Below are 12,819 nucleotides of genomic sequence, written 5' to 3'. Positions count from 1 at the left end.
CTTTACCTGTCTTCCTCCCAAACCCTCCTCTTACCGCTCCAGTTGATTTATGACCTTGGCGTGTCGTTCCGTGTCATCATGTGGGTTTGGTCAGGTATGGCCTGCACAGTCTTCATAAACTGTTTCCTCAACTGGCCTGCTGAATCCTTCCCTGCACCTGAAGACATCAGATACACGTCAGTGCACATCCTGTAGTAACATTATTGTACCTGTGAAAACACACACAATCACAACCTTCACCGGAAAATCCAGTTACGAGTTTCACCGTGCCACTCCATAACCTCCGTTATTTTAGGTTCTTTATGGGAAGACACATTCAATTATGATTAAAACTAGATTTTGAAGCTGCATTATAACTATTATTTGTGTCCACTTGGGGGAAGCGTAGCAAACAGCTCAATATGTGAGCATGTGAAATCCATTCATATCCTATTATGCTGAGTGATCAGAGAAACGTGGCTGACGTGTTTCAAATGAATAGCTCTAGATATATATCTCAATTTCCCCCCAGGTACTACTTCGGCTTAGTTAATCTCCTTACTATATTATACAGTAATGAATTGGCTCCTTGCATAGTGACCAGTCTGGCAGATTGCAGAACAGAGACTGAAGACTTGAACAGATTCAGCTGGTCTGTCAGGCCAATGGGAAAACAGTCCAACACTAGAGCATGATAACTACTCAACTACTGGATAGATGGCCATGAAAATTGATATGACCATTCCCAGTCATCACAGGATCATTATTATCTACACCAGGAGATAATGAGATCCGTTGTGTGTGCGTGAGTGTGAGCTTTATCTGTCCACAGATAATCTTGCACACTGCTGCACCGAACTGCACATTATTTGGGGTGCTCATTTATGGCTGCGTGCTCAAGGACCTCTCTGGTGGTTGCAGAGACTCGCACGTTCTCAAAGCACCCTTTTTATTGCCTGTTTCATTCTGCCATTGACTGACTGCTGACTCCAAACTCACTAGTCTTAACTGGCCCCTGGCTGACTGCCTCACAGCCGGTTCACACATCTGTATAAATTAAAATGAGAGTGTATCTGTTGTTGTATGAGTTATGCGAGTGAAAGACATATCTGATAACCTTGTGATCTAGATGGGAGGTTAGCAAACTGTGGGTTGTATTAATGCAATCAAAGATTGCAGCAGTGGTCACTGCAGAGAAACCTGGTTCCTCATGAGTTAGGTAACCCCTTGCCTCCGACACCTTCAAGCAGATTTTCCACTTTCCACACATTTTCCATATAATAAGCAGACTGTATTTAAATGTACGGAACACTTAAATGCTGAGCCATCTACATGTTGGACACTCCACGACTTGAAAGCAGATGTCCAGTAAAAAATCCTGGATTTATCACTCAGCAGGTTCAAATGTTTTTGAGATGTAAATGACCTCTCATTGGATCACCATTAGGTAAGGGCTGGAGTTATTTTAGATTCTTTATCATACATTCAATCGCCTTCTCTTTTCTCAGCAGTAAAAAAGTGAAGCTGAGTGGAGTTGTGACGGAGGACAAGATGACTGGGGACAGGTACGTCACCCATGTGACTGTCATGGAAGACATGATGGGACCTAAGCAGCCAGAACCCGAGCAGACAGATGCTCAAAGCATAACCCAGGGTATGGAACATTATCATTGACTTTCAACTTTTGTTGTATTTATATTTATATATCCATCTTACCAGGATATGTTAATCCATACAGACAAAACAGCTTACAAGGCTCTGAATAAGGATTACACAAACAACATATAATGTGAGCCTTTCTTTATGCTAAGCTAAGCTAACTACCTTCACAGAAAGAACGTCATATAATGCTAAACATGTTTAAAGGCTTCAACCCGATCCCTTGGTCAGACCCCTTGGCGTCCCTTTCTAAAGCCCTGGGTAGCCCAACGGGTCAAACTAAGACGCTCCACTCCAGTCGCCGTAAACACAGGGTTCATGTTGTGAATTCAAACTAAAACATTTGCTTAGATTCAGGCAACGAAACCACTTAGTTGGGTTTAGGAAAAAAAGATTGTGGTTTGGATTAAAAAGACTACATTTGTAAAGTGAAAATTAAACTTTCCCCTATGAACACAAAGACAAAAAACACATTGTTGGTTTTACAGAAGACACAAACAGCAGTCTCCTGGGTGAAAGTCCTGTGTTTGTTTGACCCACCTACACTTCCCAGATTGGGTTACATTGTAGTTACTTTAAAGTCCGTTGTGTTTCATATAGATGCTAAAGGGAGCCTTGTGCGTCAGTATCAGACGCCGACAGACGTGGCAAAGCGTTGGTATTTGACGCCCTGAGTTTGAAAACGAGCTGGGAGCTTTCAGTTGGTTGGGAAACAGTCTCAATGTAAAACAATATAATACTGATGCCTCCATAAGTAAACGAGACCATCATAGAGAAGATCGGCTTTTTCTATAACTATTCTTAATGCTTGTCATCAGTAATCATGCAGGTTCACCAGTGACTCCTTCAGCTCAGACTCCAGTGGAGCCTCCAGCAGCAACCAGCCCACTGCGGACAGCCGCCTTTAACCTGCAGTCGGAGCCTTATATATATATATATTCAAGAAGCCTAGTAGTAGTAACAACGTCTCTGTGTAGTCAACAACTGTCAAATCAATATTGAGAAGGCCAGACGCACGATGCATTATGGAATACACATGTTCGATTGGCTGAGTAGCGTCACGTGAGATGAATTACAATGCATGTAATTGGTCGGTTTGTTTCCTGCTGAGTGAGTGCCGTAAAGACTAGAAAAGCTGCGCAGGTTGAAATAGAAACGCTCCGCCAAAATGTATAATTCTCAATTATCCATCAGTTATACGTCTGGGTCCGGATAGGACAGCGTCTGGGTATGGACCGGGTCTGGATACGGACTGTGGTCCGCCTATTAGTGACCCCTGTGCTAGTGGATTCAACTTTTGCCAACATGGATAGACAGTATACTTTGGAACTACTTTTGTTTCACAGTGAAACTGGTTCTTTTAATGTAGTGTCAAACTCCCTGAGGCTTCAACGTGCTCTATTAGTCTCATCCATTGCATGGGAGTGTTTCAAACTTGTTCCTTGCTCTGCTGGTAGTGAATTCAGTGAATTTGGATACTGATTCAATGAACATTAGGACACTGAACAGCATCAGTTATCTCCATTTCAATCAGGAGAGACTTCATTATAATTTAACAATAATTTATCATTTGAAATTTGAAATGTGCAACGTCTGTGGCGATTGGAATCCTGAAGTAGGATAACAGAGTGGTAGTGATGCTGAGGTCACATGAGGCAGAATCCCCCTGTAGTCCACTGGTGGTGGTGGTGATGAAGGGAGCTGCTACAACCCGATGATGAATGAGGAGCATGACTGTGATGCTGACTGGAGGGGACTGGGGTGGAGGAGGGTCGCATCCGATTGTGCTGAAATGACATCTGACAGCAGCAGAGAGCAGAACACTCCTAAAGTTTGAGAGCAACGATGTGATTGGCTTCAGAAAACTGTGCAGAATCTGGTTGGTTAACTTAAAGTGAACGCCCACAATCAGCTGATAGAGAGATTATGAATGAAAAGAAGAGTAAAGAGTCTTCCTGACTGAACATCCGCTTAGCTTCATTAACCTCTGAAGTTGAGCATGTTAATAATGTAACGCTAAATCCAGGGTCAGTGCCATGAGAATTGAAAGAGAAACAGTGTATTCTGGGAATTTTCCATGGAACTGAACAGTGAATAGTTATAATTTAACTGGACACTGAGTGACTCCATGAGTGGTCCTCTATACACATTATCTCTCTCTCTTCTTCTTCAGGCTCGGTGCCACTCTGTCATTCTATGTGCTCTCCCATCTTTCTGTGGAGTATCATCACCATGGCAATGACCCAGCTGAGGCTGATCTTCTTCATGGGTGCCATGAACAAGATGCTGGAGTTCCTGGTCACCCACGGCAACCCCAACCGTAAGAATGATAACCTACCTGAATATTTTTAAATAATTGGAATACTACTTTGTTATCATTGAACAAAACAATGACAAGAACATGGACATTGTCTGGTATCACTTGTCAACAATGAAGAACATTATAGGTGAAGAATCATAACACACTGACTTAATCATATCTTTATACCACATCACCTGACTTCCTTAGCGGCAGCCCTGCGTGCCCTGGCTCACTACTACATGGAGTATATACAAAATACAGTGATTTACAATTCATAGGTATGAGTATGAACAGTGATTGAGAAGAGCCTGAGTCAAACAAGCTGACCAGACGCTGTTGTTGTTTCAGCCTCAGAAGAGCTGCAGAAGGACATGGAGGAACAAGGTAAGAGTTAGAGGCTCAGTGGAGTTCCTACAATGTTTAGACTGATGTTTCTAGTTGTATTTTGTGTCTACTTGACGTCTTTAAATGTACAGAAATGTATTCACATCAGGCCTTTGAGGGAGCAGTTACAATATTGGAAAAAAGACATTATTATTGAAACACATTATTGAAAATACATTAGTATTAGAATTTACAATAAAGTATTTTAAGTTTACCAGTGTGGGATCCAATAAAAATATTACAACCTTATTGTTGTTATGATACTGTATTCATCAGGTGGATGATAACCAACATGTGACTGAGGTCATGCCCTCTGTGTACTTGGGCCTTGTGTTACACTGATCCCAGTATTTTTAGACCCAGTGCTTGTCCAGAAGAATCCAGTGTTTCACCATCTGAACGGTTGAATCATCATTTAGACCTTCGTATCGGGAAAAGAAACCTTAAAACATTTGTGTGTTATGACCTCAGAATTTCTAAAATAAGACAATAAGTAGCCTTCTGTGAGTCGCGGCTTCAATCTGTCTTCTCTCCACGTGTTCTTCTGGACTTCACTCTATCTCGGCGTGTCCTCCTCAGTGGGTTTCTACTCATCTATCTTCGGTACGCTGCAGCTGCTGTGTCTACTGACTTGTCCTTTGATTGGCTACATCATGGACTGGAGGTTGAAGGAGTGTGAAGAGGAAAAAGCCAACACACAAACAGAGAAGAGGTATGAAGAGGGTCCAGTGAGTTCTCTTTAGGTTTAGACATCGTGTTGCTATATTTATACATTGCTGTACAGCAGTCGGCAACACAGAGGATGTTTTTAATACATTAGTCTTAGAAGGTTTCTCTCAAATGTTGTATGTACATTGAAATAGCTTTGGGTTGCTGCCCATACTGGCCCTGAAGTGATCCTCTCCTTGGCCACACTGTAAAAGACCAAAGAAACAGTTTCATACTCTGCATCCACCCCTCCGCCTCTTTTGACGTTTGTCCCGTTCAGCCAATCAGATCCCCCAAAGAGAGACAGAAAGATCCAGAAACTGACCAATGCCATGAGAGCTTTCATCGTCACCAACCTCCTATTGGTCACCTTCGGAATAATTTCCATGTTTGACAACCTGCCTTTACAGGTTAGAAAAATACTGTTCAGGAATACAACCTGTTTGACATATTATACTAATACAGAAGCAATGCCTATGACTTTACAGACACACAGATAAACAAATACAAAGTGTCACTTTTGATGATCATGTATTAATCTGCTCTTTGTGTTTCCTCTATTAGGTGGTGTCGTTTGTTCTGCATACCATCGTGAGAGGATTTATCCACTCCTGCTGTGGAGGACTCTATGCTGCTGTGTGAGTACCACCACTGGAATCTTTATATTCAAAATGAAATGTGAAGAAACCCACAAAGAATTGCCACCTGGCTCTGCAATCCCCCTCAGCCATAAACACAGGTGTGGTGAAACAAAACCTACTCTGGACAGATGCAAACACAATGTTTGGTTCCCGTTAAACTGCCTAAGTCTGTATGTGCTGTCAGTTTGAGCAGCTATTTTTGCCAAATTTTACCGCGTTGTCCTGCTGCTTACATATTTCCTCTCAGAAAGATGCCAGAGATGCTGAAGGCATAGGCATAACACACACTTGAGGCAAAAAAACATCCTTTCTGACAAGTTAGCAATTAGCCATTTTTTCTGGAGAACCACTTAAATAAATCTGGTTATTTTTACCAGCGGTTTGGTTTCTAACAATATTCCGTGGTTAGTGCACACCAAGGTGTTTATTCTTACATTCTTCTTCAGAAGGCAGACTTTTAAATGTGTACTGTAAAGGATAATCCACATTGTTCATGGTGACCACAGTCAGTATCTTTTAAAAAAACGAACTTCAGCCAACTATAAGCAACTGACGACAGTATGGGTAAAAAGCCAGTAGGGCCAGGGGGCAACAGACAATCAGTCCCTCTTGGCATCACATTTTCATTGCTTAGGTTTTGGGTATGCATACTGTTTCTTTCCCACACTCGGATCATTTCACATTGTGAGTGTGGGATGTCCTAACATAGTGGCCTCCAGTAAATGCTTTCCAGCATTCACACCAACTATAAATGTATCGGAGCGAAACGTACAGTATTTCCCTCTCCCTGAGGTGTAGAGGAGTAGAAGTATGCAATAGCAAATAAATGGAAGTATGTTTGCTTGAATACAGTACTTGAGTAAATGTACTTAGTTACGTTCCACCACTCAGAATTGGTACTTGATCCTCCTATATTGCTAGGGTTAGACTGTTTTAACTGTAATGAAAAGACATTTCTCTTTGTTTTTAATCTGATGATTGTGATCATTTCTATCTCCCACCTTGCTTTAGGTACCCAGCCAACCACTTTGGAACACTGACAGGCATGCAGTCAATGATCAGTGCTGCTTTCGCCTTGCTTCAACAACCACTGTTCATTCTGATGGTGGGACACCTGAGTGGAGATCCTTACTGGGTAGGGAGCACACACACGCACACACAGACACACACACACACACACACACACACCATCAGGATGTGAATACATACAACAGGTTTTGTAACATGCACTGACATGTCTCTCCTTACAACAGATCAATTTGGTCCTTCTCATCTTCTCGCTGGCTGGCTTCCTGTTGCCAGGCTATCTGTTCTATCACCGTAGAAACCTGATCAGGGCAAAGGCTGAGCGGGATAGGTTGGCTGCCAGCCAATCAATCAAAGAGAATGCTCCTCTAACCCAATCAGATAGTGGGACTGCTAAAAGCCAAGCCAAAGGGCATGCGGCTAATGGATACTCACCAAATGGGCATACTGTTTAAGATGACTGACAGGAGTGAAACGATCGATTGATATGACAACGTTCAGTAGTTTAATATTGTGAGGATGTGACCTCTCTCTGGGCTGAAAACTATGACATCTAGCAAAATCAAAACAAGACAAAAAACATATTGAGCAAAGTCTTCTTTTATCTTTCTTTAAAACAAACAAAACACCAGATTATATCCAGCAGTGACACATTTTCATAAAGTTTACGATGGAACAGGAAGTTACATGTGTAACCCTACCGTCAGGCTTCTCATTTAGAAAATGCTCTTTGACTTTTCACTAGATGCCATCATATCATTTAAAAAGGATATGTAAAGGTGGCGCAGTGGTTAGCACTCAGTGGACATGTGATGGACTGGGGATTTGCATGCTGAGTAAGTTTCCAGTCCTCTAACCCTTGACCCAAGCATTAAGTGACAAAAGAACATGAAAATACAAGGACCATATCCTGCTTCTGCACATTTTATCCTGTTCACTTTTAATCACGCACAGTAGCTCTATTACGAGTGTTTCCAGTCATTTTTCAAAGTGTAACTTAACTTTTTTGATTATTAAATGTGCTTAAAACTTGCTTGCGTTAAAGGGGAACAACACCCAATTTTCATAATTTATACAAGTTATTTTCTAAGACGGTCTATAAATATTAGCAAATATGAGCAACTCTCTCCCAAAAGCTAGAATGCTAAAACTCAAATGTGTATAAAGAGTGAAACTGCTCCATGAATTGTGACAGTGAACTGAGAGACGTTTTAGATGACACTGAGAGCAATTCTTTATTTAGGTGGTGTTCCCCTTTAATAAACATTATTAATATAGAATTCAATAAAGCAGGCGTTCACATACTGTATGTTACAGTTATGCGCACTATCTGTCATCTTGACATAGCAAGATCATTTGGACATATTTTTAATGTCTACTTAAAGAATAGCTTCACAACTGATTCAAGTCTGTCTTCAAACAATAGTCCGGTGAACGTGTGTACACTGACTTAGCTTTAGCTTGCTGTAATCAATCTTCATGTTCATACTGGCTGTTGAAAGATCTCTTCCTAATACCTTTTCTATGGAAGTTATGAGGGACAAAATCCACATTCCTTGCTCTGAAGAAAACCGTTTATTTAGTAACAATGAGGCTTCAGCAGTCTGAGACAAATCAAGTGGATATTTGTACACTTGATTTATTATAAAATTCCCGCTGTGTTGTCCTGAGCTGTTTCCTGTTGAGCTGCAGTGGAGGGAGAGTAACAAACAGAGGGAGTCACTTACTAAACAGATTGTAAGAGGGCTGTGGACATACATTAAAGGTGCATCAGTAAGAGATCTCTTCATGACCAGTATGAACAGGAGGAATGGTTACAGTACTCAGTGTATGGGCACCTCACTATTAGCAGAATTGTGAACCTGCCCTTCAAGGTTAATTAGCTGTAAATGACAAAACGTCATTTGTAATCCTGAAAGAAACGAGACAATTATGGTCACTACAAAAAATGTTTATCTCAAGATAACGAGATGTTTAAAATGTGACGATGTAAGAAATACATAAATGGAAAGTTGAATTCATAAATATTGAAACACACTTTTGCTAAATTCTACACACTCAGGGGTTTTGTTTCTACCACGTTACTTGATCCAGTAAGAACAGTAGCTTTGCTCGCTCAATGTTCACAAAGCCACTTTGCTGACTGGATGACTCTTCTCTAAGTGACAATGATCCTGTAATTGGCGCTTCTTAAGTCCCACCCCTTTTCGCTTTGTGCTCTGGTAACAGTTGAGTGAGCTTTGAATCCGGCAGAACCTCCGTCAACTTTCCAATTATATTTCACGATGCTACAACTGTTCATTGGTGCCACATTCTTCACGGACACATTACATTGTACACAGTTACTACGAGGACATTTCATTTGGTGTTGAATTTGGTGAAGGACAAAAGCCGTAGTGTGTCCGAGCGGCCCTTTCGAAAACCTCTCTGTTCAACCTGCATGATTCTGTCTGGTTTGGTTTCTTTGTTTGTACTATACTCTGTGCCGCCCCAAAGTCATTTTTTGTTGTTATTTATTTGGATATACACGACGTCTTGCATCCCAACGGTAGAAGTCCCCCGTGTAAAATGTGTCATCCTGATAATAGATTTCATTGCATACTGTAGGTCTTGCTGTCGACTTCTATATTGCCTGGCGCCCAGAAATCGATTACACACTGCGGCACCCGGTCATACTGAACTAGCATCAAAGAACTGATATTGATGAGAAATGAAATCTAATTGTTTCATTGCAACATCAGCGCGCAGCAGCAAAGCTACGCCTCCACCATTTTGGACTGAAGGCGACTACCGTATATCGAAGAACAGTTAGACGTCCACCTACAGAGTATTCTTTGTCATATATTTAATGTATCTACTTAAACGGTCTGTGGTGAAAAGTATAAATATTAGAAATATGCATACTATTATAACTATTTATTTATTTATCTTTGCCCCGCCTCCCAGAGAAGCATAAAGGAAAAATCAAGCACTCTTGGGATTTTGAGAACAAGCTCAACCTTTTCATGTCAAGGACCTCCAACATACATGTACAACAGACCACAGACCGTGGCTGCACAGAACAGGTTGTGGCCTTGCTTTGGCCTGTGTGTTAATAAGTTACCCAAAACTAATACTGCGTTAAATTCAGTTCATGTTGTGCTACTCGGCTACTAGTTACATGGCTGACGTTCATACATCCACCACGGTACAGGCTTTACAATTCAGCCAATATATCCATTATTACAGCCACATACAGCTAGCAAGGAGCCGGCAGGCCCGGATAAGTCATATGAGCGTGCACGGAGGCCATTTAAGTGTCAGATGTACCTTAAAAAAAATGATCCCGGGATTTACAGACATATTTGTATACATTGATGACCGCAGACTCAATGGCGTGTTCAGACCAAAATGGCGGCGCCCTACCACAGTGTCATCTAGCGGCGGTTGTCAGAAAAGCTCTGCTGCTCCTGGACTCTTCGCCGTTTAAGCCTTTCTGACCTCGCAACAGTAACTAAGGGGGGTGAGACATAGGATCTCACATAGCATTTATATATGGCAATATATTCAACATTTGAAGAGGTAGTTTCTACTCTTAAAGTATGTGTGCTGAATGTAGCACACATAACATGCAGGTAGTATTGCAATTAATAACCCAGTGGGTAAGGAATAGTTGGAAAAGTTGAATAGTAGACTGATACCACTGTCATGTCTGTGTGTTCATTTGTAGTTTGCTGATCAACTTAGCTTAGCATAAAGAAGCAGACTGAAAGAATCGGGTTCTTTTAGTGAACAGTGATTCAAAAATGGAGAACGGTCTTGACGAATTGAAGTGAATGTAAAAAAACAACACAGTAAAATGAAAGTCTAATTTATCCAGACATGTGCTCACTACCTCACAAACACAAATATCAGCCCATGTTTATGAGGAACCATGGAGGCATGTGAGAAAAATTGTCATTTTGGGGGTCATGTATTTCTTTAATGAGTTGAGTCATTTCATTTTTTTTAAAGTTTTAAACCTCAGTATAAAATGACAGAGACTCAGAAAGCTAAAGGATTTTGGTCCCCCCTCCTCTCAACACCCACCTTCTCCTTGCCTGTGCAGGCACAGTTAAGGAGTTCATATAAGAAGAGTTAAGTGTGATAGAGAGAATAAATATACTGTTGCTTTAAAGAAGCACTTGAATGTTACAAAGCCAGCAAACCGTGAAGAAAGAGGATTTGAAACTGTTTTGCTGTGAATTCCTTCAGGCTGAGAGCACAACATGGCTTCCAGTCAAATCTGTGAATAGAAAGCTTGTACAGTGTTGATACAAGAAATGTGACAATTGTTTAATGATGAGCTTTAATGAGTGATTACATAACGATATGTAAAATAGTTAAAGTTTCTATGTGTGACATACTGCCCATGCTTTGCAGCGCCTTGTTGAAAAATGACATGCTGCTCATCTGAAAGCGGTCTGTAGCAGACTAGACAGAATATACAGCAGGTGCACCTTCAAATAGAATGCAATACAATACAGAAACATTGGCCTCTCAAATTATTCTGCAGGGAATTGACATTGTAGGCTTCAGAGAGGTAGTATTTGTTGTATTGCATCACAATGTACAGGTGCTGCTTGTACTGAGTGTTATTATTTCATTGTTTATCAGCGGTGACCAAGTTGATTCTGGTCACAGCAGAATCATTACCTATTTTAATGATAAAGAGGGAGCTTTATTATTTAAAAAAATCATCATATAATCAAAATCAAACGATGAAGTAAGAGATGTTTATCATCTTTAGACCAAGGCAGAATATAATTAAAAATAATTGTCCAGCGTAAATAACTTTTAAGTATTTTGTTCCATTTTTGGGGATTTCTGACTTGATATGCAATGTTGCTTTGTTTTGTTGTGGGGAAATGTAAAGAATTAAAAATCATTGAAAAGGTCATTCAATTGTCTTTCTGTTCTGAGCTTCCCAGAAACACGACTGCCATGGTGTAGTTTTACACATGCAAGTCACATCTACTCAGAAATACACTCTGGTTCACAGGAAGGAACACCAGGAGCAGACTTCACCTTTAGTCAAGGTAGGCAATGGGCCTGCTAGGTATCCATTATGAAGATTAGATATGACAAATATTGAATTATGTTACTGTTCTTAGTCACTGTATACCCCAAAATAACTTACAAAAGGCCCCATAATACTTGGAAAACATGCAACTCAGCTATATGCTACTTGTGTGTACACTGTAGTACTACATTTACCTGACAGATACATTTTAGTGATTATATTCAGATTTGAGTCTCAAAATATTATTTATTAAACTATCCAGCATCATATTATAACTGAAATTAAACAGACATGAAACACTTGTAAGTACATTGTGTAGATAAAGCCTCTCTTTCACTGACTACATGTTGTACTGCCAATACCAGCATTCCCAGACAGAGAAAGGGTGAAATTGTAAAGCTGTGATACCTAATTACTTAAAATGTTTTGCAGAACAGATTTAGAGTACACCCCAGATGATGTGAACACTGACAGAATACACAAGGGCCTTTATTGTGGCATCCCATCCAGGTCCAGCAGACCAGCAGAGACTTAGCATCCGGCAGCAGCGTGTTTGGTTATCAGCAAATATGAAAAATGTATTATTGACATCAATAAATTATTAATGTCAATAAGATTATTAACAAATATAATAAATAACTGGGCACCACCCTGAGATCAGGGACCAATAACCAAACTATAAACTAAGTCTCATAATTAGTATTCACTCAACATTAGTGACCTCTTTCATGCTCTTTCTTGTCAACCATAGATGGTTGCTAGGCGCTCGGTTCGGCCATCGAGGTCTTCATGGTCCTCCGAAGGATGCGGCTCCTGAATCGGGACACAGCTAATGTGTTTGTGTTTGTGTGTGTGGCCTCTGACCTCAGAATGAACAAGAGCTCCAGTTCTTTCTGTGGTTTTCCTCCGGCCTCTCTCCCTTCATCTCACCCTCCAAAGGTCTTTATGAAGCCGGTTCAAGACAAATCCTTTTCATTTGTTCACAAGATGTCATCATGCACAGCTACAGATCACCATCTGGATTCAAAAATGTTTACACATTCAAACATTAAAATTCATTTGTTCAGAACGTTGTTTAC

General features: G+C 40.7%; 1 protein-coding gene across 1 annotated transcript in view; it reads left to right on the top strand.

Moving 5' to 3' along the window:
- slc43a1b (solute carrier family 43 member 1b) overlaps positions 1-11,609 on the top strand; it is a 30,557-nt gene extending 18,948 nt beyond the window's left edge. Inside the window, exons 7-15 of the mRNA XM_079160176.1 lie at positions 43-176; positions 1,491-1,633; positions 3,812-3,958; positions 4,289-4,324; positions 4,904-5,036; positions 5,313-5,442; positions 5,597-5,670; positions 6,685-6,808; positions 6,927-11,609. Of these exons, the coding sequence (XP_079016302.1) occupies positions 43-176; positions 1,491-1,633; positions 3,812-3,958; positions 4,289-4,324; positions 4,904-5,036; positions 5,313-5,442; positions 5,597-5,670; positions 6,685-6,808; positions 6,927-7,154 (1,149 nt within the window). The 3' untranslated portion in view covers positions 7,155-11,609. The remainder of the gene's footprint in view (positions 1-42; positions 177-1,490; positions 1,634-3,811; positions 3,959-4,288; positions 4,325-4,903; positions 5,037-5,312; positions 5,443-5,596; positions 5,671-6,684; positions 6,809-6,926) is intronic.
- Positions 11,610-12,819: the final 1,210 nt, after the last annotated feature.

Source organism: Pholis gunnellus, assembly GCF_910591455.1.
Source record: "Pholis gunnellus genome assembly, chromosome: 5".
Classification (NCBI taxonomy): domain Eukaryota; kingdom Metazoa; phylum Chordata; class Actinopteri; order Perciformes; family Pholidae; genus Pholis; species Pholis gunnellus.
This window is presented reverse-complemented; position numbering and strand designations above follow the sequence as displayed.